Here is a 27,501-nt window from a genome sequence, read left to right on the forward strand (position 1 = left end):
CAAGTTCTCCTTCCCCGGAAGCCTTCTTCAACTTCCCTACCCTGATCTCTTTCGCAGCCCGGTCCCCCCTCCCCTCTCACTGCCTCACTGGCGTCTTACTTGCTAGCTCACTCCCGCCAATATGCCGTCCTTCAGTAACCGGATCTCTGAGGGCGTCAATGGCAGACTCGCCTTTGCGTCTACCATCATGATGCTGTCTCAGATCAATTTCGGAATGGATTTGGTTGCTTTCTCAAACACCCAGGCGATGTCGGCCTTCAATAAAAAGTTCGGCTCTTATAACGAGAAACTGGAACGATATGCGGTGGAACCGTACTTCCTCTCGCTTCTCAACAGCCTCACGTACGTCGGTCAAGTCTTTGGCGTTGTAACAGGCGGTTTGATTGCTCGCCATTATGGACGACGCGCTTCTTTTTGGGTCATGTGTGTGTGGGCTGTTGTGTCTGCCATTCTGCTTGTTACAGCCCAACAGAAAGAACAGGTCTTGGTCGGTCGCATTGTCAACTATATCTATCTTGGTCAAGAGCTTGTTACGGTGCCTGTATATCAGGCGGAAATTGCTCCTCCTAAGATCCGAGGAATGGTTATCGGCACCTTCCAGCTAGGCACAATGGTAAAAGCAAACCCCTATCGCACGCGAGACTTGGACTAACACTTAGTCTAGGTAGGCGCTTTCATAATGGCGTGTATCACCTATGGGACAAGTAAGATAGACACCGAGGCATCGTTTCGGATTCCTTTTGGCGTCTTCTTTGTCATCCCCATCGTTGTTTCCGTTGGCGCCCTGTTTATGCGCGAGGTATGTCTGCTGCTATTTTTCATAACAACCCTATTTAGTCCAGTATCGACTTAACACTCGACTAACTATTTGATGTCCTCTTAGTCGCCGCGCTGGCTTTTGATCCGAGAGCGACCCCAGGAAGCCTTAGAATCACTTCAATTGTATCGAAAAGGCAAATTCACCGAAGAAGAGATCATGGAAGAGTACCGTGATCAGGTGGGCATGATCCACGCCATCACTCACGACAAGGGTACCTTCAAGGAGATGTGGCAGGGAACCAACCTCAGGCGATCGATTATTGTTATTGGTGCCAACATCAGCATTCAAATCAGTGGTCAAGGGCTCTTCAGCAAATATGGCACTATCTTCCTTGGGGACCTGCACGGCCCTAACCCTTTCCAAATGTTTCTTATCAATACCTCATTGCAAATTGTGGTCGTGCTTTGCGCTATGTATCTGTTCGACAAAATCGGTCGCAAGTTCGTTTATCCCCCCTTCGGCATCAGGAGTTTCGAACTAACTAACTAATCATTGCAGGCCACTTTTGATTATTGGGTCTATCATACAAAGCGCTACCTATTTTGTCATTGGCGGCCTGGGCACCATATCCGACCCAGGCCAAGGGGCCAAGATTGGAATCACCGCTATGTTCACTGTCTATTTCCTGGGTTTCGTTTTCGGCTGGGGACCTATTTACCATATTCTCTCCTCCGAGATACCTAGCTCACGTACGTTGGCACGCTCTATTGTTTTTCAAAACTGCTAATGTTGTAATAGGCATGCGAGACGTGACATACACTGTAGCAAGCTTCGTCACTGTTGTCACACAGTTTGTTGTCTCATTCTGCATCCCATACCTCCTATATGCGCCATACGCCGATCTCGGGGCCCAGATCGGTTTTATTTTTGCGCCGATTGCCCTTCTGACCCTCATCTTCGCTGTCTTTGGCGTCCCGGAGTGCCGTACCTTCTCCCTGGAAGAAATTGACCACCTATTCCGACAGAAGGTGCCTATCCGTCATTTCACCAGGTATCAGCACGGCCAAATCCTCCCAGAGGAAGTCAGTAAGGGAGGTGCCGAGAAGCTTAGAGAAGGTCCATCTGTTGAACTGAGGGAAGTTGCGGATATGTAAAGTGAACAAATGGCTATTGTGAGATGGTCTGGAGATAGCTCATGAGGACTCAGGAGCTCCCTCAGCCTTCTCTGCAGGGCCAACAGCTTCGAGTAGTTTATAACCTCTATGGGATATGCCAGTCAGTCAACTAGGGTATCGTGCATCACAAATTCCTTTCTTCGTCTTGCACCTCAACTGGCATCATACTCAAGCGCGTCTCAGAGTCTCCCCAAAGTCTTGGATTGAGCCTCGAGGATTTGCATGGCAATAATGCGGTCTTTAGTCAAGCGGGGAGCATTGCACCCGAAAATGCCTGCATTTCCCGTGGTGATGTCACGAGAGCATGGTCTACCTATGCCACAAACATGAATTTGGCAAAGTCGAGTCTTACACGGTGCTTGCAAGATTGCTTATGGCACTTAAGAATCCGCAAACCTGACAAAGAGTCCTTAGCTCAAATCGCACATTCACTCCTATGGTCAGGCTGTCTGTGTTGGTTTGGCAGGGCCATTTTTCTTCGCACCAGTGTGCGTGATCTAAACCTTGTTTCGAATGATGGATTCCGATATTCATTGCGATATCGCAATGACATCTCTGCTTTCCCTTGCTCCTATGAGGAGTTCTGGATGCAATCTGCGATTGCGGCCTGTTAAATGCTACCAGAATACCTGGTCTCGGAACGACAAGAGCAAGTCATAAAGAGAGCTTTTGTTCAGGTTAGACAGCAGAAGTCGAACAGAAACCAACCCAACACACAAAACCCATCACGTTATAACTAAGCTCAAAATTTCCACAACCAATCGTCTCGAGAATATGTCTCCCGGAAAAACAAAGGACGAACTCAGAATCTTCACCCCTGTTGGCCAATTTGGCCAGGGCTGGAATGAAAACGTCTTTTGGGACACTGTCGAGTCTGGTGTAGACGCCATCATCGCCGATGCTGGCTCGACTGATAGTGGGCCTGGACGTCTAGCACTCGGAAAGACTGCAGCCTCTCCGGAAGGCTACAGGAGAGACTTGGGGGAACTGGTCAAAGCTTGCCACACCCATGGAGTCCGCTGCCTCATTGGCTCTGCTGGCGGTTCTGGTTCCGACGCCTTCGTCGACATGAACACTCAGATTATCAAAGACATAGTGAAGGAGAAAGGCTACCGCCCCATGAAAGTCATCAGTATCTACGCCGAGATACCGAAAGACCTTGTTCGCGAGAAGTTCAAGGATAACCTCGTTAGCCCGTGTGGACAGGGTGTCCCCGACCTCCTGGAGAACGACATCGACACTGCAACGCGCATTGTCGCACAGATGGGGTTGGAGCCTTATGTAAAAGCAATGAACGAGAACCCGGACTTTGACATCATCATCGGAGGTCGATCCTACGATCCTGCTCCGTACGCTGCGTTCTGCATTCACCACGGCTTTGAGGATCTTGGTAAGCACCGTCACTCTTGGCCGGGCCTCGATGTCCCCTTTCGTGAGAGTGAAAGCACTGACTATATATCCATGGCAGCTTTAAACTATGCTATGGGCAAGATCATGGAGTGTGGTGCACAATGCGCTATACCGAAATCAAGAGAGTGTCTGGCGGTTGTCCGTCACGACAGCTTCGACCTCATCCCGTGCCAGCCAGGAGCACGGTGCACTCCTCTTTCAGTCGCTGCCCATCTCTTGTATGAGAAGAGCAGACCAGATATCCTGCAAGGGCCAGGTGGTGAGCTTCATACCCGTGATATGGCGTACGAGCAGATAGATGTACGTACGGTGCGAGTCCGGGGTCCCAAGTTTATCCCACAGCCAGACGGTGAGTATACACTCAAGCTGGAGGCTGCGCGCGTCAATGGCTATCAGTCCAGTTTTGTGGGGGCTTTCAGAGACCCAATCCTTATCTCACAGCTCGACACTTGGATCCCAGCCGTGAAAGAAACGGTGAAAAGCAGAATGTCCACCGACTACGCATATGAGACGAAAATTATCACTTACGGTATCAATGGCGTCATGGGAGCTCTCGAACCGAACAAGAGTCTCCCGAAGGAGGTTTGCATTGTCGTCCAATGCAGAGCACCCTCGCAGGAGCAGGCAAATGAGGTGGCCAACAGGACCAAGATGGGTTTGACTCATGCCCCGTATCCGGGCCAGCTCGCAACTGCTGGAAACTTCGCTTGGCCTATCACTCCTTGCGAAACACCCATAGGTCCAGTACCCGAATTCTGCATGTACCATCTCATCCACAAAGCCGATCCTGTTGGGCTCTTCCCTATCAAGGTGGAGGAGTTCCAAGGATCTAACACGTTTGTCGATACTCCTCGTAGGTCCCCGCCCGTCCGCGGAGGCGAAGTCGCAATTACTGATCGATCGATTAGGTGAAAAAGTCGTCACGAAAGCCGACGCTGCAGTCGCAAACATCAAGACTCCAGCAAAGGCTGTCGGGCAGCCAAGAAAGTATTACCTGCAGCCCGAGCCGCCTGCCGGAACGTGCTATCTTGGAGATGCTGCCTCTGTTTGCCGCAGCAAAATCTCAGGTCCATATCAAGTGACCTTTGACATCATGTTCCAGGACGAGGAGTTGTACAGGAAGGTGAAAGAATCAAATCGACTGTCAGGAGCGGCTGTGGCTCAGCTGTATAACATCCCAGAGAGCGACATTGTTGCGGCTTTGTGGTGGGACCCTGCATGGGCGTTCAAAGCCACCATTCCAAGGTATCGCGCTTCGGCTGGATTTGAAGAGACGGACACACATGGTTCGCAACAGCATGCTCCTCTTCTGTACTTGAGCCTTCCTTGGGGCAGGGAGTAGTGCGTGGTGAGAGTATCGGGCACAAGAATCAATTCTCTACCCATATGTCGAGTTTTGGATATACGAAGCGGCAGCTATCGTCACTTACAAACGCCCTCGTTACATTACGCCTCTCGTCTCGGTTTCTAGCCCGTCCACGGCAAAAGAAAACAAAATCTTGTCCCTTCTTAATTCTCGGGGCCGATGGAACTCTGGTGTAACCACCAGATGAATAAATAAGGAAAATAAGAATATGTAATAATACAAAACAATAAGCCCATTACTATAATCGGAAAAGACCGAAACCGGTTGACGCCGTTACCGAACCCACCCTTCCTTCCTCATCACCTCCCTAGTCCACTCCTCCAACCTATCTGCAAGCTTTCCATCCTTGGCCGCACCGCTCTGCCACCTCGGCTCCCCAAACCTCCTGAAAATTTCGAAATACGTGCCGCTCTGCTCCGCCTTCATATCTTGGCTCGCCGCACAGAACAGACTGGTCCACGACCCCTTATCGGCAGGCCATATCAATCCAAACATGCGTAAGACCGACAGAAGACTCATCATGCGCGACCCGGACTCCCCCACCGATGTGGCGAGGTTCGTCTCAACCAGACCTGGATGCACCGACGAAACCCAGATCTCGCCCTCCCCGTTCTGCGCACTGCGAGAGCCGGGACCGTAAGTCTTATGCAGGGTTTTGGTGTGCAGAATGTTGGCGAGCTTGCTCTGTCCGTACCGCGACCACGGGCCGCTGTCCTTGAGCGATAGGTCCTTGAAATTGATGCCGCCCTTGGGTGCGCCTAAGTGGCCCGATGAAGTGAGGTTGACGACACGCACGCTGCCGGGGGGGAGCATCTTGCCGGTTCGCAGCATCAGAGGAAGCAGGTGCTCCGTCAAAACCCAGTGCGCCAGGTAGTTGGTCTGCCACTGGGCCTCGTGGCCATCTTTGGTCATTTCAAAGGGGGTCGCCATGATGCCTGCGTTGTTGACCAGGCCGTGCAGGGCTGTTTCCAGGGTGAGGAAGTGCTTGGCGGCCGCGACGACGCTGGTGAGGTCCTTGAGGTCCATTTGCAGGAGGTCGATGTTGGCTGAGGGGTACATTTTCTTGATGTTGGCGATGGCTGCTGTGCCCTTCTCTGGGGATCGGGCGCACATGTAAACATGAGCGCCGTGTTCCGCTAGGTGGGCTACGGTGTAGTAGCCTCTATGGTTTGGTGAGATCGGTGGTTCGGGCTTCGTGGTTGAGAGGGGAGAGCAGGGGAACTTACATGCCAGAGTTCCCCCCTGTGACTATGAAGACTTTGTCCTTGAGATTGGGGAGAGTGTCAGGATGGAAAATCATGTTCAAAACGAGTGGTGGAGTCAATGTGGGAAGGTGTAATGCTAAGAAACAGATGATTCAACGTCTTGGATTGCGTTCTATGTTTCTGATAATGTGAAAAGAAGCGTCGAAATCAAGGTGTTGCTACAATCTATATTGCTCTTATTGAACAAGGCCCGAGATATTTGCATACTGGATGTTATTCCGAGCATCAGATATCGTGAGCCAGCTGCATGAAGCATGGGGCTCACTGCCTAATCTCTAGCTCCCGTCCCAATTTCCTAGCAGCTACCCTCGGGAAACCATAGCATTGCGTTTGTTGGTCAATCAAGTGGTGCATGTGTGATGCTGGAACTCGTGATCCTGGTGCCTCGTCCATAATAGCGAGTACTCGGTATTGTGAGCAGGCTGCATGACGCCAGCCCTGCTCAAGTTAGACCCTTTGAAAATGATCAATGATATCGAGCCATTTCACTAACCCCTGGCTGCCCTTGTCCGTCTGCGCCTCATTTGCGGAATACTGACTAGTGCGAGGTGGGCATATCAATTCCTCCGTTCCCGCCGAGGGCAGACTCGTCATTGTGAGCAGGCTGCATAAACCGCCTTGGCCGGCCCAAAGAAACTCGCATCATTGATCACCAATTTCATCATCGCCGCAATTCCAACGTCCGCTAGCATCATGATTAGTACGTATCAACCTGTAAATTCAACAGCGCCCCGCATCCTACTCGCGTCGATGCCACAATTGGCCGAGGTACGTAGCAGGCCGCCTTCAATCACCAAGACGCCATGAGTTACTCACCGCGTACAGGCGATAAGCAGGGAAGACGACTGGACTGGGACCAAGGATGCTGCAGCACGCAGACGGGCACAGACTAGACTCAACACGAGGGCATACCGTAAGTGAGGCCTTGTTTTCTATTTCGTCCGAATCAGGAGTCAGGACCAGTCCGATCAGGAGTACCCAGTTATCGAAGCTACCTGTCCAGTAGGAAAACGCAAAGCCCTAGCAAAGAACGCTGAAGCATCCAGTGCCGCAGCCGGGACACTGATCAAAAAGGAAGCGCTGGTGGAATGCTGGGACATTGAGCAGCAATCGGTCTCCTTCGTCCCAGCATCCCGTATCAAGCAAGTCTACAATGCGAGAAACCCCCTGCTGCCAGATAAGCCCAGAAAAGAGCCGTTTAACATTGTCTTCCCCCTCTGTCCAGACCACCTCATCACACTCCTCCAGTTCAACGCGCTCCGCGCCCTGGCCGTCAACCGCACTCTAATCTCGGGCATCCTCGTCACGCCGCTCGACTGTGATGAGGAAGTCATCCACGTCGTCCCCTACCCTGCCAAGCCCGAACTACTCCCTTCAACACTCCTGCCCACCACCCTTCAACAAACGGTGCCGCATGGCGACTGGATCGACCTGTTCCCGTGTCCCGAGGGACGAGACCGCCTGATCCGGGCCGTTGGCACCTTCGACGAGGACGAGTTGTGGGCCGACTGCATCGGCGGGCTGTACGAGGGCTATCCCGACGACGAGATCGAGCGACGCGGTATCATTGCCTGGTCGCCACCCTGGGACATGACGGGGTGGGAGATGTCGGAAGGGTTTCTGAGGAAATGGGGGTGGTTGCTTAAAGGGTTGCCGGGGTGGTTAGAGGCGACGAATCGGTGGCGGATGGAGAGAGGCGAGGAGCCATTTGTTGATGATGACTGCACGTCCCATGGAACCGTGTGACCTTTGTCTTGTCCGGCTAGTTCTTCGTCATCGGCTGAGCTGGATGTTTATAATACCAAGAGTGGCCCGCCAGTCCTATGGGGCCATGCATGCGGTACTGCGAAATGTTGGGTAATCTGCATTTGGCTGAAGACCTCCTCGCACAGTTCCAAGTTTCGTCAACACTACATGAGAAAGCAAACAATCGGTGAAGTCAGCAGAAACCAGTATCACCATCCGTCCGTCCCATCGCACTGGGCGCTCTTAATCCCTCCCCTTCCACCACAATTTCAACTCCAGAAGCAAGTTTACGAATCCGATTTTTCATTCCTTGTACATAGTCATTGTGTCTACTTTGACCATGGAGGACGCATCCCGGGTCGAGGAAGGAAGAACTTTCCCTCCCCAATCCAGGTCGCGGGGAAGTAAGGTACCCCACCAAGAGACCGTAAGGTATCTGCAATGAGACAATTTTGAGAAGCTGATGATTTTGTAACCAGCGCACTGAGCGGTCTGACGAAGGTATCGGATGGCGTGCAAACCTCGGCCAGTTCACATCGGATCAATCCCCCCCTTCCCCCGGAGAACTCGTCTGTGAGACTGAGAACTATCAAGTTGGTCGAGAGGATTGCTCACTTCTCGGAGATGTCTGTCTATCTGTCCTTTTAGCGAGGTCCTTTCCTGTTTACATAGGCATTTGGCCTATATATGAAGAGAGCCAGTCCTGATGGCTCCAGAAGGACGTCATTCTGCTTGAATGCAATGATGTAAATCGGATGGCGGCTGTTGGCGGTGGCCAGTGGTAAATGCACCCAAAAACTAGCAACAAAACTGGCAATGGCTGGCAAGGGCGATTACGGTGGCGGTCTTGCAAGGCTGACAGCCGATCTGCCTCACAAGCTGCTTCGTACAAGTACACCTGCAATTGGAAGAGTAATGATACGAGTATTCGGTGCAAATACCTGTGCGAGTACATAGTCAAAGCTAGCAGCAGTCTAACCCTCAATCCCTCTTCTCCCGGACGCCCCGTTATTTTCCTTCTTCGTCTTTCGTCGTCCGGAAATGACAATACACCCGACTGTGGGATTACTAGTATGGCATATGCCACCGCAAAACTGCGGCGTTCACTGATAGTCACGACATTCTGCTCCTGCTGCTTCTCCGCCTTCCAAGGACTCTGCTTAGGTCCCCATAATGCAAAACCCCAAATGTCCAATCTCTCTTCCCTCTCCCTGTCTCTTGCGGTCGGTCAATATCTCACAACAAAGCCACTGCGCCAGCAACGCCCATGACGGCCGCCATCACGCCTTGTCCCCCTGCAATCTTCAGCGCCGCAGCACCGCCTGTGTAGGTCGCGTTGTACGCCCCCGTTGGCCTGCTCGCGACCGTGGTCATCACCGTTGTCGTCGTGGTGCATTGTGTCGTCATCATCATGCCCGTCACGCTAGACGGCAGAATCGACGCCGAGGGGGTGGTTGTCATCATGCTGTCCGTGGCGTCGGCGACACTGGTCACCGAAGTCACTGTCCCTGGGACGGTAGTCGTGGAGGCGCCGTCACCGCTGTCAGTCGGGCTGGCGGTTGGAACTGTGGAACTGGCAGTGTCTCCTCCTGCGTCGACGGTGGGTGAAGGACTGGATGAAGAAGAGCTTCCCCCGGCTCCTCCGAGGGCGGCACCGCAGAAGTTCTGGCCGAATACGAGAGCCGCTTTGGTTGCGAACGTCAATCAGCATTTACTTGACCGGGGGTCTGGGGTGATTCTCACCTTGGACATCGGCTGGGGAGCAAGTCTGCGTGACTGCAGTGGTGATGGCGCTGATGAAGGGCTGCGAGCTGCAGATACAGGTTTGGTCGTTCACCGGACACCCCGAGGACGCCAGGGCGGCGTTGGCGGCATCTTGCTATAAGATCCGGGACTCAACGTTAGAAAGAGGATTGGACGTTTTGAACAGGCGGGGCGAGTTTCTTGACGAGAAGAAAAACTTACGGCACAAGCCGGCAACCCGCTCAACGCACTGGTATCCGCAGGTGTCTGAGGTCTTGCAACAGCAACAGCCGAAAGGAGCAATGGGAGCTTGAAGATGGTAGCACGATGCATTTTGGCCACTGGTGGTGTGAATTGAATTCCTGCGAGAGCCTGCAAATGTGGTCTCTATCTTTTCTGCGCGGACGAGATGGGATAGAAGAGGAGAGGGACAGAATGGATAGCTCAAGCAAGGATTGTACCAAAACGAGCGGAGGGGGAGTATTGGTTTTTTGCGAACAAAGGACAAAAGAAATCCCCGAGACAGACAGAGCAGAGAGAGCGTGAGACCGACACAAAGAAAGACACGGAAAAGAAATCATGATGCAGGAACCTGACTATAAAGATCATCAGCGAGCGTAAACATCTTCCGATTGCGGTCGAGCACATTGTGGAATGTGGGCTGTTGTTCTGTAGGCCTCGACAACGGAAGGAATGTGGACGATATTAATTACCTTGAGCGATGGTGGCCTTTGTGGAGAGAGACAGGAGCATCGTCGTTGGATGAAGGAATAGCAGCGCTCAAATGATGTGAAGGTTATACGATTTAACCGCCTTGGACTCAGAATGGAAGCAAGTAAGGGGGGGTAGATGAGATAGATGGATGCCGTTGCTGTCGTTGCCGTGTTCGGTCGAGGAGAACAAGGAATGGCAAGGCTGCGGAATGGCCAAAGGTTTCTCCGAGAGGTGCTTCTCAGTGCTGCTTTCAAGCCTCGCCCTTCGCACCTCTAGCCGCTCAACTGACTTCAAGCATGAGCATCAGTCGTAGGCGCATCCCCTGGGGTCACCAACTTCGGACCCTTAGGTCCAGCCGAGCCAGTGAAGTTTGTGTATATGTGCCACACTTCGTCGTCGTCGACCTCGGTCATAATGACACTCAAATTCGCCGCCCTAGGAGACCCGTGCCCAACGAGGACCCATTTGTGCTCGTCAAAATAACCGTACTGTCCCAGCCAGATTGGCCTGCTATCCCAACAATTATCGCCAGGGACACCGGGGAAGTCGAGATAGTTGTTGTCGGGCAATGTCCCAGTCCAGGTGCCAGCGATGTCGTACCCGTCCCTGGCTTTTGTTGCGTTGATCTGCCAGCCTTGGGGTTTGCCGTACCATTCGTCTGACGATGACTGGAAGCTCATGCTGATATTGCCGTTTCCAAGCTTGGGCATGTCGAAGTAGAATGTGTTGTTATCCTACTTGGTTCGGTCGAGTGCTGCGTTGCCAGGGACAGTCATGCCACCGATGAGCAAAGACTTCTTGAGCGGTTGCCAGGTTGTATCGGGACATTCAGCCGCCGGTCCGCCAGTCAGTGTGAGCTGCAAACATCTCTCAGCTTTGGTCTCGGGAGATGGATGACAGGTCTTTGAAAGAGATCGAGTCCTTACAGTGGTAGTACCGTTGAACCATGCAAGAAATAGCATCATAGCGTCGTTAATGAATGCATCGCAGTTAAATGAGTTTGAACTGGCTCTGCTATCGGTGAAAACGGTGAGTCCTACACTGTCAGTTGCTGTGGACTGGACCCAAAGGACAAGGCGTCTTACTGGCACAATCCTCGCCCAGCACTACTGTAGCAAGAGTAATACCGACGAGGAATACATACATCGCGGGGAAAGCCATTTTTATAGACCAATGACGGGCAGCTCGGTTAACCAGAAAAGACACCTAACTGAGGAACTGGAATGCTCGCTCGAGGAGACATCTAGTGTGCAGGCGAGGTATTTATGCATTTCCAAGTTTGTCACAACGAGGGTGTATCATGACCCGTTGCGGAATGGACAAGCCTCAGCCGCCGCAGCACAGAGTCGACTTACTTTACAACAGGTAGTAGCATAACTCTGGGGGGCTATCTCTCACCGGTTTCAGCGACCCCAAGAAGAGAAAAACGAAACTCGATGCTTGGGATTTGGCTAGTGGAAAGCTAAATGTGAAGCAATGGGTATGACTTAGCCCTAGTTCCTCAAGGTTTTGAGGCCTTGATGCACCTAAGGATGAGCATGTCAAAAGTCCATGGCCGAATAAGCATCGCAGGGAACATACTTTGGCACTTTCTTAACACAGCGGCACGTCTCGCCTATCAACAAGTTACTTACGAGATTGGCGCATTTACCTGCTTGAACTCTGGCCGCATAGCCTGGGAAGGTGGTGCATCGTCGGACGAGGACATTGACAGTTTTGCCAAATATCATGGATCGTCGTCCTAAGGAGCTCTGAGAGTAGACGCGCATCGTTCACTCCTCCGGGCCACCTTGAGCGGTTCATCTCTAAGGCCCGATTGCATACAGCGTCAGCTGCGATTGAACTAGGGTATGCTTTGTTTCCAGCCAGGTAGAGTGCTGCTCAACAAGCTTTACCAAGCAAATTTGCTGGAGAAAGCTAAGAATTGTGTCACGGCCGTGCTGCTAGCCCTGTAAGGCTGACTTGAGCAGTAGTATCAGAGCCGCGACTGTCATTCGCAGCCCAGAAGCGAGACGGCCGACGGCATGAGGCAGACTGCCTCATCATTGGGGAAGTTGCTGGCGTGCTCGGTCATGCACGGGACAGAGGTTCTTGTTTAGCCAGCCCTAGTAGAGTTCGATTATTTGAATGGAGACAGTAGGAGTTTGATGCTGGAATAGAAATGCAGCTTGGCAGTTCAGCTGAAGAAAGGCACGGGTGACTGGGGCCAGTAAAAGGGGCTCTCTCTCGTATTCGCTCCACGATTCTCTGTGGAGTACAGAGGGTGTCGGTCTCGTCGTTTCATGGATCGAAAAGAATGCCAACCTAGTAGTGGTCTAGGTGGGCCATCGGTCTTTTTGGTTGAGAAAAGTAGCCGAGCGTGAGAAAGCTCTGCAGTTCTAGACCTTCCAGGATAAAGCATTTCAGTGAGAGCGGAACACATCAGCTTTGAACAGGGTTTGCAGTAGTCGCTCCAACTCCGCTCTCAGCACAGCAACGCCAAGACAGTTAAGGAGCCGAGGATAAAGCGCCCAAAGCGTACGAGTCACGTGAAAAGGAGATCCGGACTTAAGTTATTCCGTTGAGCATTCCGCCGTCTTCCCCCTCCAGCCATTTCCTTCCTGCTTCGAACTCCCTAACAAGGTAAATACTCATAAAGAGTAGGACAGACGGTCTGCTTGTCTTGACCAAGATGACTTGTTCACCTCTGTCTCGCCGACCGTCGCCCCCGCAGCCCAGATACCGAAGTCCTCCCCTGATCTTTTGCCGACGAGATCATTCAGCTCTCCTTAAGTTTCTTGGACAAGCAATTGGCTCAGTGCAGGAAAGACCCCTTTTGGTGAGAAACAATTCATCATGGACCGGGGCCTGGTTTTAGGGGAAGCAGGCTATGAAGTGCCCCGAGAAACAAATGCCTTGGGCCCTTGGCACTTGTGGTCTCTTTCTGGTGGAAAGCGTCAGACCACCTGTAGCCCGACAGACTGGTAATGCTTTATCCCATAGCGTGACTGTTATTATTATCTCTCTCCGTCCCGCCCGCGATCAGATCCAGGTACCGGGTTCGTCTGATGATTTCCGTCCTCACCAAGGGAGAGTGGAGAAGGACTCGTCCAAGTCAGAAAAGGTGAGCAAGTTTTCTTATTACTCGGAGGCACAACGGGCGTCCGATAGGGCCAATTGAGGAAGCGTGGCAGTGGGTCTTGAAGCCCGAAGACGCCTCATCGCCCCCTGTAAGCCTCATGTACCGCTGGGGGGTTGATAACTAATTGCTTGTCCATCCTCGCCATGCAATTAATTATCACAATTGCAAAATTGCGACAGAGTTAAACACGAAAGACAACGTCGTCATCGTCGTCGCTCGCTGCGGATGGCATTTTCGACATTGCTGCAGACACTCCTTGCCGCCATCCTGTGCGCTGCAACGACATCCGGAACTGTTGTCACGTATGATTTCAATATTTCGTGGGTGCCTGCAAGCCCCGATGGCTTCAGCCGGCCAGTGATCGGCGTGAACGGCCAGTGGCCGCCTCCAACCATCAGCGCGGATCTGGGGGACACAGTCGTGGTAAATGTGCTCAACTTGCTTGGGAACCAGTCCACATCTTTACACTTCCATGGCCTCTTTATGAATGGCACCAACGAGCTAGATGGTGCCGCCCAAGTCAATCAGTGTCCTATCGCTCCTGGTTCATCTTTCACGTATAGATTCAAGGTTCGTACATACAGCACTTCCTCCCCGAAGATCACCCTTGTTAAACAGTCGTGCGTTTGTAGGTTTCCCAGGCTGGGCTCTACTGGTACCATTCCCATGTCCAGGGCCAATACCCTGACGGTCTCCGAGGGCCACTGCTCATTCGCGACCCGGATCATCCATACCGTGGACAATATGACGACGAGTTAGTCCTGTCCGTTTCGGACTGGTACCACGATCAGATGCCCGACCTGATTCCCCACTATCTGCACGATGGAGGCATGATGTCGCAGGAGCCAGTGCCCGACGCCAACTTGCTGAACGATACCCAGGGGCTTCAAATCCCAGTTGTGCCGGAAAGGACATACTTGGTGCGCCTGGCCAACATGGGCGCGTTCGCAGGTCAGTATTTCTGGATCGAGGGCCACACGATCAAGATTGTCGAAGTGGACGGCGTTTATACCAAGCCGGCGGAGACCGCCATGATGTTCCTTTCCTCCGGACAGCGGTGCAGCTTCCTCGTCACGACCCAGTCGGATCGCAACAGAAACTACCCCATGGTTGCTTCCATGGACCCCGTATGCATTTGATCATTCGCCGGACATGTGCTTGGCTAACAGGTCTCCTCTAGAGCCTGACCAACATACGCAACAGTGCAAGTCAGAACGTGACCGGATGGCTGGTCTACGCGCCCGATCAACCTCTACCACAGGCCCAGCTTGTTTCCAACTACGATCCCATTGACGATGTGACGTTGGAGCCATACGACGAAATGCCTTTACTACCTCGACCGGACCAGAGCATCGTCTTGAGTCTGGGAATGTCACACAGTGGTGGCATCAAGTAAGCCAATCCCCTCACTTCTGCCTTCTTCAAAAACTCTACTGCCAAGCCTTTGTTTTTGGCTGAAGGTGGCTGACTTTGTATTCCCTAGATGGTTCTTTAACTCAACGAGATACGCTGCCCCGGAGATTCCATCGCTTTACACAGCGTTAACCAGTGGGCCCTTCGCAACAGACCGCTCGATATACGGTGCATCGACCAATCCATTCGTATTGCAGCACAACGCGGTCGTCGAGATCATCCTCTACAACCACCACATGGTTCGGCACCCGTTCCATCTACACGGCCACAATTTCCAAGCGGTGTACCGCTCCGCCAAGAAAGCGGGCAGCTTTTTCAGCAGCGGCCTCGGGGAGGAGGACTTCCCGAGGGCCCCCGTAAGGAGGGACACACTCTTGCTGGAGCCCGGGGGCTTCATGGTCTTGAGATTCCGGGCCGACAACCCCGGCGTCTGGCTGTTCCACTGCCACATGGAGTGGCACGTAGAAACAGGCCTGGTAGCCACGATGATCGAGGCGCCCTTGGAGCTTCAACAACAGCACAAGGACCGCCCGTTGCCTGCGATCTCGTGCGATGCTGCGGATAGCCACCAGGAAGAGCACGATGTGAGCGCGCCCGAAAGCGAACATAAAACCGGCTCGGAAACGCAGGAAAGCAAGAAGACAAGCAGAAGGTGAGCTAGCGCAGCATTCATTGCGCCCTGATAATCCTCCTCCCAAACGCAGACAGACAGCGCTAACTTGAGCTCTCTCTCCTTCTCTCTAGCACCATGATCTCCGCTGCGGTACTGATGATGGTCATCTTCATCATGGCGGTAACGGGCTTCGCTCTCGCCGTCCGGCTCCGCATCAAGAAACGGCGTTCCGCATCAACAAAGCACAAATCAGTCGCATCGGGTGCCGACGACGCGCAGGTCGAGGAACAGGAGCGCCACCTGCTCGAAAGCTCCACGAGCTGGGAGAGCATGGAGGGTTTTGAAGAGGGCTCAGCCTCAGCCGCCACCATCGGCGGGTCGGCGAAGTCGTCGTTGGACTTAGCCGAAGAGGAGACGGATAATGGAAGGAGGCGCTGATGTTGGCGCGCCCAGCAATTTTCCTCGGGCTAGGGCGGCCAAGGTGTGCAACTTGTATTAACATAGATTGCATGTAACTCCTATGACCTTTTTTTCTTTGTGACTCCGGAGTTTTCTAGGATGGCAACAAACAAGATGGCGCAGCAAAGCATCGATGTACGGAAAACCTGGCTGGAAAGAATATAATAAAACGGGGTCTTCCCTCCTTGATATGTAGCGCCTTTCAGCCTCATAAAAAAGGCCGCAAACCCCTTTTTGCAGCCGGGCACCTCTTCGATTCGTACCAGCATCACCTCAACACGGCAACTTGTTCGGCGCGCTTCGAGGCACACCACGTCGCGCGCAAGGATGTCATCATGGGACACACTCCCCCTTAACACGCTGCTCAGGGAATCCCCCCACCCACACAAGGTTCTCGTTCTGTGAAATCCTGCTGCTGCAAATTGCTGGCGAATGCAGGGACCACCAGCAGCTTTCGGCCGGCCTCTCGTAGCTGTGCATGCCAAAACCTGTGCCTTATACCTTGCTAAGATTGCGGGATAGAGTTGGCCGACCATTGAAACGGGCCTCCAACGACGGGCGCGTCCCGGTAAATGGCAGTGTCGCGAGAAAGCCCAAGATGGGGTCCTGCAGTGAATTCTGGAAACCCCCGACGTACGGAGTCCGAGATCTGAGGAGGAGGAGGAGGAGGCACCATTCCATCACGCCAGCCGTGCCGGAAGGCGTGACTGGAAAGATTGGAAACACCCTCTGCAATCTCATCTGGTGTCGTCTTTCTTTCGAGACGGGCAGGGCCGTCCATCGACGACAGCCCCAAGCCCTCTTGCATTGCGGAATCGTGGGCGGTTCCGGCAGGCTCATCCTCTGGTGTAATTTTCAAAGCATGGTAATAAAAGATCAACATGTCATAGTAGCCTTTGGCAACGATATCGCCTTCCGAGCAATACTCCAGAGTGTTGAGGCACGTTTCCGCACTGGAGAGCTCTTCTTCACACTGGGCGGGAGAGACTCCGTGGAGCCGCTTCTGAGCAACGTGGAAGAGCAACATGGTGCAGGCGCTAAAAGACTGGTAGATTAGCAGCCAGGAGCGCTTGAAGGTCGCATGCTCAGACAGAAGAAGCGCGAAGATCCGAGACGATTGAGTAGCGGCGTCCAGTGCGTCTTTGGCATAGTCCAATGCTTCGGCGACGTCCCCGTCTAGCTCCCATGAATCATCCCGATGCACAGTGGAAAGGTAAAGAGAATGGCGACGGTAGAGAAGGAGTAGCGCTCCCAGGTAGTTGAGGTGAACGTGGAAAGTACACCGTCTTTGCACAAGCGTCAAGTCCTGATCTTGCATCAACGATTCTAGCTGCATGATTGGAGGGAGCTTGCTTAGCCAGTCGACTATCTTTATTTTGTATTCTCGAGTCGCAACGAGACTGAGTTCTGTTGGTAAGAAGACGTCTCGAAGTACGCCCGACGTGAGGATGCAAATCGAGGTCATTTGCGCTTGTGCAATCGATTCAAAGGGCGGATGGCCCTCGAGAACCGCAAAGGGCTCGTGGAGCCCTGGTTGAAATGCCTCCATAATCTGGGGATTTGTACCGAGGGTCGACGCGACCCAGCTGTGGGAGCCCCCGAGTTAAAATTCTCATCTTCCTGCTTTCATAGGACGAGTCGGATGTTTACCTGCCTAGGACAATCAAAGTCCTCAAGACTTTTCTTTGCGCGATCCATTCTTCGGGAGATGTGGACAGAGGGCGTCTGTCGAGGTGGAGTCCTCGAAGCCTGGCAAGTTTTAAGCCGGTTACTTGTCACGGTCAGCTGTCTTTGCACTTTGGTTCCAAAATTGAGCAGCGCTGACGGGTCCACGTCCACGCAGTCAGCCGTTTGTCCATAGCACAGTATATGGCCAAGCAGCAGAGCACGCGCATGCCAAGCACTTCGTCCTCCTCGATACACTCGTCGAGATAGAATTTCGCTGTTTCATAGTACGACTGTCGTAGCGAGCCGTCAATTTCGAAGTCGTCATATTGACTAGCCACAGATGCCATTGCACACAGGGCACCCAGTGAGGCCTTTGTAGCACCATCAGTGTCCATATAGGCTGATTGGAACAGCTCTGCCGCATCCTTGGGAGAAAAAATGTAGAACAAGGTGCCGGTGCAAGAAAAGAAGCAGTCTATCAACAGCCGCGTGATAAAAGCATTTGCCAGTTTGCGATTGTTGAGAATCTCCACAGGAGACGAGGCGATTTTATTTTGGAGCCTCTCTCGACCTACGGGCAAAGAGAAGAGCCTGGCAAGTTGCTCAGGTAGGACGGACATCCTTGGCTAGATTTCTGGAAGATGAGACAAATAGACTACAACAGAGAGACAGGATGGGTGTACTCTTTAAATGCATGTTTTGCGGTGGTGATAGTCTTGCTCCTGTATCAAAGTATATTCCCCTCTAGAACAGGGTGAATAACCCGCCGTCACACGATCTGGTATGGGTAAATCTGGAATCGCTAGTTCAAGGTGGGGAGATCAAGGGAGATGGATCGTCCGGAGTTGGGCGAGGTCTGGCTAGGAGGAATGCCTCGGTCTCATTTGACTGGTTGATCAAGTTGGGGTGGTTGTCAAGCATCGGCAGCACTCCCGCAGCCTAGAACTGTCTGGACGTCCACCATTACCACTCGGTCTCCAAAATGCTCCAAATTGTCGACTCAATGGGTCGGCATTCGCGGTGATGTCAAGTCAAGAAGATTCTTTCACGTGCGATTAGACATCAACATGCATCAGACACATTGCGCTGATGGATGAATCGGACGTAGTCAAAGCTTACCAATGTTGCGTGTTGGGAAAGCCAAGGAGATCCATGAGTGACTTAATAGCCCCGCTGAACCTCCAGAGTGCAATACGCCGGCATTGCGAGACGGTGCTGGCGACTTTCCCTGAAGCCCTGCACACGATCGAATCTTCAACCAGTGACGCCTCGTTATACGACACTAGCGTCGAGCAAAAGGTGAGAAGAAGTAGTCCTCTTCCTTGCGAGGTGCTCGACATGGGGCAGCTGTGTCGGCCTCCGACTGCGCGGCGCTCACATTATTGTTGATGTTTGCCATGTCACAGTCGTAACTGATTGAGGGCGACGCGCTTGGACATTCTTGGACAGAATTGGTCTCTACCATGAAAACACGCCTGTCAACCGCCTCCGCTAGTGGAGCAGATTCCGCGGCAGAGGAGTGTAGGGTCTGATATTCGAGGCCCTTGAGCCATGTATGCGCCCATGGTTGTCGCTTCGAAAGCTCTTGAAAGGCTTGTACCACAGTCAATATGTCCTTCAAGGTCGACGGGAAACAATCGAGATGAATGCGATATGCATCGAGCAGCGCTTGACATATCATGGCATTGATACCCTTCAAGCCAAAAGACCTTTGGTACTGGCTGAAGAGGTCAGTGATCGCCTTAGCAGCGTCTTGACAGATCCGAGTCGCCGTAAGGCTTATGTCGGCCAGGCCAAGAGCCATAGGAGGACGAAATGATTGTAACAAGCTGTCATGGTACCACATATGGACCACGATTACGTGTGCGGATGCCGTGTCACTAATGGCGAGGGCGGCTGGTAAATGGTTGTACCACCCCCGAAACTTAGATTCCCAATGCTCTATATTGATCTTCTCGTGGGCGCCAGAAAGAGATCTCGGTTGGAAGAGGGTCGTGTGCACAATCTTCGCCAGGTCCGCTAGGTAGAACCAGCAGCCGCGGCGGTCTCCGCAGTTTAATGGTGTTGGGGATGGCGTGCAGAGGTGGGTTGCGGCACCTATATCGGTGCTGGGCCGTCTTATCTCGACATCGTCGACGACAATTTGAGAATGCCAGCCTGCGTTGATGGAAGCCATTCTGTACAAATCAGCCACTATTACCCAGTGAACGCTTTCCTGGCAGCTCACTGATCCACCTGAAGACAGACCCAGAATAGCTGCTGCTGCACGGCAACCAGAGTCAACTTGTCCGCTTCGGTCATGATTTGCTCTTTCTCGCTCACTCTCCCCCTGTGAAGACCCAGAAAGAGTGCCATACATGAGGCTCGACTTGAAAACATGCAAGCACGCTGATAGCGACGGTGCAGGTTCTCGATCATTGCAAGAAGGCTCAGTCCTGCTACAGTAGTCAAACTTGGTTCGGGATGTTCTAACAAGAGCCGTTCGGCTTCATTGAAAAATGCCTCCACAGACGGCCAAGGGTCGTTGCCACTCTTGACTTCGTCTTGCAAGCCCAGAAATGTGCAGCCAACAGCCAACACAGCATTCATCAGGGTAGGCGAGCAATACATCATGCCTCCAGTGGCCATATCGGCTCGAATTAGGGACTCGGGAATTACAGGGCAAATGGGGTGGTGGTATGTGAAGTACAGCTCCAACAGGTGACTGATGATCGCTGGGTCTTGGGTTACCGTGGTCCATCGGACCAAGGTTCCCCCACTGGAACTGAGACAACATGAGGCTTGGTCGAAAGGTTGCAGAAGATCATACAGGGAGAGCACAGAAGGGGATTCTTTGAGCCGCGGTAAGTCGTACAGTTGTTCCAAGGGTTGTCCCAAAGTCACAACTGGTTGAGGAAAGACGGCCTCTCCAGCCTGGAGTGCAGCGGAAACATCAGCCCCAGAGCGCAGAGAACGTAGAATTCCGGCCGCTACCGACTCGGAAGAGGTCCGGAACGCGTCGAGAAGCATTTTCAACTCCGTATTGCTCTCGCTGTGTTCTGCTAATAAGGTCTGACGGTATATCCTACTTCGGTGGTCGGTCGGGTAGACGCACTCACGCTTAGCAACCACACAGCTTGTACACGGTTTGTGGCCATCACACTGAAGTAACACTCGCCCTCAGCACAGTGCCGGCAAGAAACTCGGGGGGCTGAAGGAAGCAGGGAGCCACGTACCCTACGCCGCCTTTTTCTGCAGGGCAGGCAAGCAGAGGAGGCATGTGTTCGTCTGTTCGGTGCTCGGACAGGGCTCACGACGAGTGTCGAATCTGCTATATGCGGGAGCGCAGCCGGGCGCAATGGCCGAAAATGGGATGACATTGAGGTGACGGAAGACGTCTGAAGCGCGATCTCAGGCCTTCACGGGGTCGGAATTCTGGCGTTGAGCACACCAGCAGTTGAACACAAGCGAGAGTTATGAACAGGCCACAGCGTTGTTCTCGGCAAGGAACCAGAACTCATGTTCGCCAGGCTGAGAGTACGCATTTATAATACCCTGGCGAGCCGAGTTCGAGTCGTTCAGATTTGCTCTTCAAGGCGATTGCCTCGAGTACTGTAATATGAATTCAGTAGTGTCTTTGTCGCTGGGGCCGTGCTTAAAGCGGCATGAGCTAAGCTGCTGAGGTGCCTCGGTGCCAAGGATACAGAGGAGGACTGGACAAGGCGGCGTCATAGAGTTGCCGAAAGAGGAGACGCTGGCTTGGCATCTCGTCTGATCCTTGATTGATAAGATAAAACCCTGCCATGGCTCTCAATGGGCATTGCCTGCGCCTCTCGTACAGATATTGTTACTTCTGCCTCGTGCAGTCTGTCATGCTCTATGGACGACGCTGTCCTGCCTGAAGAATGTCTTCAGATCCTCCGCATCTCCCTCCAAGCCTCTAGCGGCCTCGTTGACACCCTCGCCAACACTGGCGGTGTCCCCCAGTCGGAACATATACGCAAGATTGTCGCCGCCATCCTGTGGCATCGCAAGTTCATCTTGACATATTATGCATGGATCTTTGTCACAATTGCGGTGTCAAGTGGATTCCGTTTCTATAAGAGGGTCGTGCATCGACGCAAGAAGAGGGATCAGAATGGCCAAGGTCCCATAAACCATGGGAGGGTCGCTGCCAGCCCGTCGCCATCATGCAGCAGTACATTGACCGGGACAAGTACACCGTTTCAGAAAGATGACGACCTGCACAATGGAGAGACGACGCCGTTGCTGGCTCAACCATATTCGGCTTCTCGAACGCCACCATCTCCTCTCAATCGACTCAAATCGCTCTTGATGTTCCAGCCTCGACCCATCCCAGCGGTCACCTCTCCCTCAAATACCCTGCCGAACAACGCCGTCTCCCTTGTCGTGCTCTTCTCCCTTGCTGTCAACCTCTTCTATCTCTTCTACTGCATCCCACTGTCGCTGCCATGGATCTTCATCCTCGCCGATCGAGCGGGTCTACTCTTCGTTGTGAATCTCCCAATCCTCTACTTCCTGGCCGCCAAAAACAACCAACCCACCAAATACCTTACAGGATGGTCTTACGAGGGTCTCAACATCTTCCACCGTCGCCTCGGTGAGTGGATGACTTGCTTCGCCGTTATCCACATGGGCGGGATGCTTGCTGTTTGGTACACCATCCTCCATCCTCGAGGATTATCTCTGCCCGGCTTCCTCAGCACGAAACTTGTTTTTCTCGGCCTCTGTGCCGTGATATCTTATTATCTCATCTACATCACGAGCACCGGCTGGTTCCGCCATCTTTACTACGAACCCTTCTTGGTAGCACACATCGTTTTCCAATTTGCCGCTCTGATCTTCCTTTTCCTGCATTACCCCACGGCTCGCCCTTATGTCTGCGTAGCCTTTGCAATTTGGGCTGTCGACAGACTCCTTTGGCGTGTGACATTATCGTCTAGAAGATTCATTGCAACGTTAGAAGTCGCTCCTGATGGCCACACCGTCCTGGTCCACTGCGACGTCCCCCTCCGCTACCAAAAGCCACCAGGGTTAGGAATACAAACGAACATCCACCACGGGTGGCATCCCGGCCAACATGTCTTTCTCACCGTCCCTTCCATGGGCTTTAAATACCGCTTTCAGGCGCATCCATTCACGATCGCTTCACCTGCTCCACCAAAAATTACAGTGGCCATGAAATCATGGCCTCTCCAACTGACGGTTCGCGCGATCGACGGTTTCTCTCTGTCTCTCCTCCGCTATGCCCGCCACCACCAACACTGTGAAATCGTCCTCGATGGTCCTTACGGCAGCACTTCAGCACTAGCGGCAGCACACTCAGCAGATCGAGTTTGCTTCGTCGCCGGGGGCAGTGGAATCGCTGTTACCTATCCGCTTTCCTGGGCCATTCGAGTCCGAAACGAGAGGAGCGCAGATGCCGGACTGTTCCTCAGCACAAGGACTACGTACAAGAATGGGTTGAAGACGATGCCATCCGTCGTTGCAGATTCCACTCTGTGGATACCGGAGTCGAAGTACACGCACTTCTGGGTAAGGCAGGAGGAGAAGCATGGGAAGTGGATCTGCATGGTTCCGCAAGCGAGCGCGGTCAAGTCAGGCGATGATGAAGAGGCAGAGGAGGCAGGGACTGATCATCTGGATGCAAATGCTCTCGACTCTACTGCGCAAGAAAGACGGCACAAAACGGGTGCTAGTTTAGTTACACGAACCTTCGACACTAGAACTGCCGGCCTTGGATGTGGTCGACCAGATATGCAGAGCGAGATCTACAGCTGGGTTACGTCTGTCTCGTCCTCGGCCGGCGCAGCTGGAAAGTCTTGTTATTCGTCGGCACCATCGTACTCCTCGTCTTCCACGGCACTCGGAGAAGGCACACCAGATGTCTCATCCTCCTCCTCCTCCGCCTCCTTCTCACCATCTTCACCCGATCTTCCAGCGCTACCAAGGCCTGATCTCAACTCTAGAGACCCCAAAGACTGTCGTTTCCCACTGAAGGATAGAGACAGGAACAGCAGCGGCAGAAATCGTGATGGACACAGGGATAAGATCTGCATTATCGTCTCCGGCCCAGACGGGCTAGTGCGCGACGTGCGGAACGTCGCAGCCGAGCTTGTCCGACTAGGCGGCTGGGACATTGATGTCTGGGCCGAGAAGTTCGGGTGGTAATGGCGGCGGCAGAAGTCGCCGGCGCAGCGGAGCCCGACTAACTACCCAGGTACCTACTCGGCTGCCTCTATTTATATAGCTCCCCTCTAGATATGTAGAGCAAGGGGTGGGGCTGGGGCCGGGGCCGATCGGCCGGGTTCTAACTGTGTGGACGTAGAGAGAAGAGGCCGAAAAGAAATGAACCTAGAGATGTAGGCTATAGAGATTTAGATCCAGAAATATGCACATAGACAACGGAAAAGAAAAGAAAGAGAGAAAAAAAGAATCCCCTTCGCATCGATCAAATCATCATTGGCCAAGTCAAGTCTACATAGATAGGAAGGAGATAATATACATCACAACCACGAATAGGGTCAAAAAAAAAAAAAGTCGGAAAGGGATGGCCCACGGGGTGGGAGGAAGAAAACGAGGGGACGGGGAATTGGAATACGAGTCCTGTTTGTCCGTTTCGTCACATTGATGGCTTTTGTTGCGATTGGAACCTACCCAGCCCGATCGCCCCCAGTTCCAAGTCCTCTCTCCTGCTTCATAACGAGTGTTGACGATCTATACTCGTATGTGCATAGTGTCTGTTCATGATGTCGGCCGGATTAGCGGCGGCGGTGGCGTGGTGCATGTCCATGTCCACGTCGAACGGGCCTGCTCCTGGTGCTGTTGACCCAGGCCCAGTCCCGGTCCCTGATCCTCCTATTCCTGCTCCCATTCCCATCTGGCTGCTGCTGCTCGGGTCGTCAGGCAGGCTGAACCCGCCAAAATATTCATCCGCCTGGGGGATCCCCGCCCAGTGGTGCATGGTGCTGTAGTCCCAGCCGTTCATCATCTGGGGTCCGCCAATGGGACTGTCCCAGCTCGTGCTCCAGTTCAGCGTGTCGAACATGTTGTCCATGAACAGCTCCTGAGTGGCCGTGTTCAGGTCATCCAGGTTGCCGTATGTGTTTGCAAATGACACGTCGATGTAAGTGGGCCGGAAAGACGACGCTGCGGATGTCGACATCATCGTCGTTGATTGTGGTAGTTGCGGCGCGGGTGTTGTTGACGACGCAGGCGTGTCCACGGCGTTCGGCAGGTATGTCTCTTGGAATTCTGGTAGGGCGGCAGAATGCCGTTTACTGGCTTCGTACAGCCGGATGATGACTTCCAAAGATCGGCGAGCGGTGGTGGACCAGCCTTGAAGCTCCTTCAGCACCCGCATGGCAACTTCCACTTGATGGCGACTGTGCTCCATCACGTCGACGTCGTGAGGATCTGAGTAGAGCGAGAGAAGCGGAACCATCACGGCTTGATAGAGGAGCCAAGTGGCATTCCAACCGGATATTTGACACGCTTTTTGACCTCGCCAGGTGGAGGCAATGTCACTGATCAAATCCGCACACACGCCGCGGCAGAGCTCAATTGCTGCTTGTCTCTCCGGCGAGAGGTTCTCCCATGTGATCTTGCGCATGGCATACCACAGCAGAACAGGGCGATGGAGAATGATTCGATTCGACAAGTAGCGCCATCTCATCACATTTTTGAGAACAGTGACGCCGGGCGACTCATTGAGATTCGGTCGTGGAGATTCGGCCTGGACAGACGAGTGCTTGTACCATTCTAGATAGAGGGCATCCAAGGTATGGCGTTCATACTCTTCTAGGAGAGGGGAGACGGCAAGGGCATCTTCCATCCTTGTACTGATGATGCAGAAGCGGACGTTCTCCTGCACCAATGCTAGCATGGCCGTCGACTGGCCGATGGCCTCTTGCGGCGGCTTCGCCGTGATGGCGTGGCTCATTCGGCCCATACTTGGCCTTCCCAGGGTGTTGCCGGCCCAAGAATCCAGCATGAACGTACACCACCATATTCTACGTCGCATCTCGATGGAGAATGACGCCTTTTGGACCTTTGCAGGACCAACGCCTTCGGTGTAGTCCCGATGCAGTCCCAACATGGTGGCAACTCTCAAGGTGGCGCCCATCAAGGCATTTGCCTGGTTGGGGATCTGGACGTAGTGAAGGTAGAAGCCGCTTAAGATGGCCAGGGCTTGGACAGTCTCGAGGTGGGCAGAATCCAAGGTGTCCATGGTGAGATGCTGCTTCGCGCGGTTGAAGTAAACATGATGACCCGTGTCCTCTGATGTCCCTGCTGCCACGCTACCCATGGCTAGGACACTATTGAGAAGCAGGAGCCACCTAGAGTCGGTTCTTTGTGCCGCAATATATGTATCCCTGAAGACCTGCTCCTCGATCAAGGGTATGAATGGATGCACATAGGTGAAGTATGCGTTGATCAAGGGAATCTCGTCCCAAGCAGAGGCCGAAGAGGTGTCGACTCTCGTCTGATCAAGCTCCGCCTTGTAGTTCTCCGGAGCCGGGGATGGTTCACGAGTTGGAATAACGCTCCTGTCGGGAGATTTGGTCAGGCAGTCTGGGTCGAGCCAGGTGATGACTCTGAGAACTGCCATGACAGACGATATCCCAAGATAGGATGGATTCTGCTTGACCGACAAGGACAGCATGTTGACGTCGTCTGTGATGCCCTTCAAGGCATGGGTCTTGCGGTCAGAAAAGCCATCATTGCTATCTTCAGGGGTGGGTTGCAGCTGCTCAAGGTTGGCAGCATCAGGATTCAGCGGAGGCGGTTTCTCCTCCACGCTGGGTGTTCGAGGCGAGGGAGGATGAAATGGACTGCTCTTCTGAATGAGCTCGACCAGCCTTTCACGAGGAAGGTCTTTCAGTTGGTCAGGATGCACGTTTGGAAAGAGCTTCTGCAGGATAGTCCGATACTCCTGAAGCGTCTGAGAGATCTTCTCGACAGACCTGGGCACAAAAGGTCAGGAAATGGCCAATTTGGAGGCATGAGCAGTCCTTGTCCTCACCTTCTGGATGGCATCTGTCGTTGTCTTGGTTCGGTATAATGACAAGAGGCAGCCTTCCGGTACCACTGACAGGTTTCGCAGGGGTGCTCGCCGCTGCACCTAATCTTTCTCCGGCGGCAAGGCTCGCAAGCCCTCACCGTGGAGGTCCTTCGTTTCGCGGCCGAATTTGCATTCTGCTCGGCCTGTTCTGGACTGTGGTATTGGGCTGTTTCGAATGTATGGAACATTCTGGGATAGACCGGGCCAGCAAGCTGGCAACCTGGCCAGGTAATGACACAACAACAATTCACGGCGCAGGATTTGCTGCCAATATAGTTAGAGCCAGCTGGAAATGAGCTGGGACTCAGTTGCTCAGCACAACACCGAGACCTCGGACTCTCAACCTCGGGTCGCGGCCAGGTGAGCCAGGACGTAAGTTGTATTGGAGATGAGTTTTCTTGAGAGAGTGTCCCCCCCCCCCCTGCGAGTTGATGATACTCTGATCACCCTTGTGGCCGAGGTAAGTCAAAGAGATCGACTGGGCAAGAGCTAGCAAGCAGATTGGTGGAAAGTGGTAGATTAGACAGGGAACAGAGCAAGGCAGATGCAAGCAGATGCAGATGCGTATAGAGTTCCTTTTTTGCTTCTCCCACCCGACTTGTGCACGCACAGACAGTACAGAAGGTTGGTCAGAACTCGATGGCAGAAGGAGTCAAATCCCCGGATCTAATATCATATAAGCTGCTAGAGACCAGCACCACTGAGCCCGTGCCACGGGCCATAGGGAAGAATCCGGGGAAACTGTGGGAAATAAGATGGGCAATCTTGACTGGGGAAATGGTTAACTTCAACGACATACATGACGGGCTAAGATACCCGGTTTGTCCTAGAGGTCACCAGTACTAGCTCCAAAGGGTGGTGTGCTTGTTTCCCAGCAAGACTAGGGGCGAAGAAGATGGACGGGAAATCCAATGGACTAGGTTGAGAACGATGGCAAGACCGGGATCATGAACAGGGGCGGTTGTTTTGGTCGGGAGGCCCTGG

The 27,501-nt window shown here is 53.1% G+C and overlaps 11 protein-coding genes across 11 annotated transcripts; 5 read left to right on the forward strand and 6 right to left on the reverse strand.

The window, feature by feature from the left end:
* Positions 1–121: 121 nt before the first annotated feature.
* On the forward strand, positions 122–1,914 carry A1O5_09562 (uncharacterized protein; the record flags this gene model as incomplete). Its single annotated transcript, XM_007750141.1, has 5 exons — positions 122–613; positions 665–799; positions 884–1,260; positions 1,319–1,509; positions 1,559–1,914. 5 exons carry the CDS (start codon positions 122–124, stop codon positions 1,912–1,914), a joined length of 1,551 nt encoding a protein of 516 aa, XP_007748331.1.
* Positions 1,915–2,709: 795 nt separating this feature from the next.
* On the forward strand, positions 2,710–4,687 carry A1O5_09563 (uncharacterized protein; the record flags this gene model as incomplete). The annotated part of the gene is made up of 3 exons (XM_007750142.1): positions 2,710–3,325; positions 3,404–4,198; positions 4,254–4,687. 3 exons carry the CDS (start codon positions 2,710–2,712, stop codon positions 4,685–4,687), a joined length of 1,845 nt encoding a protein of 614 aa, XP_007748332.1.
* A 297-nt stretch (positions 4,688–4,984) lies between these two features.
* A1O5_09564 (uncharacterized protein) lies at positions 4,985–6,011 on the reverse strand (the record flags this gene model as incomplete). Its single annotated transcript, XM_007750143.1, has 2 exons — positions 4,985–5,873; positions 5,938–6,011. The coding sequence occupies 2 exons, from the start codon at positions 6,009–6,011 to the stop codon at positions 4,985–4,987; spliced, it is 963 nt and encodes a 320-aa protein (XP_007748333.1).
* A 658-nt stretch (positions 6,012–6,669) lies between these two features.
* A1O5_09565 (uncharacterized protein) lies at positions 6,670–7,722 on the forward strand (the record flags this gene model as incomplete). The annotated part of the gene is made up of 3 exons (XM_007750144.1): positions 6,670–6,744; positions 6,802–6,889; positions 6,983–7,722. 3 exons carry the CDS (start codon positions 6,670–6,672, stop codon positions 7,720–7,722), a joined length of 903 nt encoding a protein of 300 aa, XP_007748334.1.
* Positions 7,723–8,958: 1,236 nt separating this feature from the next.
* A1O5_09566 (uncharacterized protein) lies at positions 8,959–9,798 on the reverse strand (the record flags this gene model as incomplete). The annotated part of the gene is made up of 3 exons (XM_007750145.1): positions 8,959–9,407; positions 9,466–9,601; positions 9,688–9,798. 3 exons carry the CDS (start codon positions 9,796–9,798, stop codon positions 8,959–8,961), a joined length of 696 nt encoding a protein of 231 aa, XP_007748335.1.
* A 671-nt stretch (positions 9,799–10,469) lies between these two features.
* On the reverse strand, positions 10,470–10,889 carry A1O5_09567 (uncharacterized protein; the record flags this gene model as incomplete). Its single annotated transcript, XM_007750146.1, has 1 exon — positions 10,470–10,889. One exon carries the CDS (start codon positions 10,887–10,889, stop codon positions 10,470–10,472), a length of 420 nt encoding a protein of 139 aa, XP_007748336.1.
* A 2,636-nt stretch (positions 10,890–13,525) lies between these two features.
* Positions 13,526–15,369, forward strand: A1O5_09568 (uncharacterized protein; the record flags this gene model as incomplete). The annotated part of the gene is made up of 4 exons (XM_007750147.1): positions 13,526–13,870; positions 13,933–14,427; positions 14,481–14,692; positions 14,784–15,369. The coding sequence occupies 4 exons, from the start codon at positions 13,526–13,528 to the stop codon at positions 15,367–15,369; spliced, it is 1,638 nt and encodes a 545-aa protein (XP_007748337.1).
* Positions 15,370–16,290: 921 nt separating this feature from the next.
* Positions 16,291–18,073, reverse strand: A1O5_09569 (uncharacterized protein; the record flags this gene model as incomplete). Its single annotated transcript, XM_007750148.1, has 3 exons — positions 16,291–17,371; positions 17,436–17,556; positions 17,611–18,073. The coding sequence occupies 3 exons, from the start codon at positions 18,071–18,073 to the stop codon at positions 16,291–16,293; spliced, it is 1,665 nt and encodes a 554-aa protein (XP_007748338.1).
* Positions 18,074–18,735: 662 nt separating this feature from the next.
* On the reverse strand, positions 18,736–20,462 carry A1O5_09570 (uncharacterized protein; the record flags this gene model as incomplete). Its single annotated transcript, XM_007750149.1, has 2 exons — positions 18,736–19,630; positions 19,681–20,462. The coding sequence occupies 2 exons, from the start codon at positions 20,460–20,462 to the stop codon at positions 18,736–18,738; spliced, it is 1,677 nt and encodes a 558-aa protein (XP_007748339.1).
* Positions 20,463–21,311: 849 nt separating this feature from the next.
* On the forward strand, positions 21,312–23,624 carry A1O5_09571 (uncharacterized protein; the record flags this gene model as incomplete). The annotated part of the gene is made up of 1 exon (XM_007750150.1): positions 21,312–23,624. One exon carries the CDS (start codon positions 21,312–21,314, stop codon positions 23,622–23,624), a length of 2,313 nt encoding a protein of 770 aa, XP_007748340.1.
* Positions 23,625–24,150: 526 nt separating this feature from the next.
* On the reverse strand, positions 24,151–26,705 carry A1O5_09572 (uncharacterized protein; the record flags this gene model as incomplete). The annotated part of the gene is made up of 2 exons (XM_007750151.1): positions 24,151–26,419; positions 26,479–26,705. The coding sequence occupies 2 exons, from the start codon at positions 26,703–26,705 to the stop codon at positions 24,151–24,153; spliced, it is 2,496 nt and encodes an 831-aa protein (XP_007748341.1).
* Between the last annotated feature and the right edge of the window lie 796 nt (positions 26,706–27,501).

Source organism: Cladophialophora psammophila, assembly GCF_000585535.1.
Source record: "Cladophialophora psammophila CBS 110553 chromosome Unknown aczJe-supercont1.16, whole genome shotgun sequence".
Classification (NCBI taxonomy): domain Eukaryota; kingdom Fungi; phylum Ascomycota; class Eurotiomycetes; order Chaetothyriales; family Herpotrichiellaceae; genus Cladophialophora; species Cladophialophora psammophila.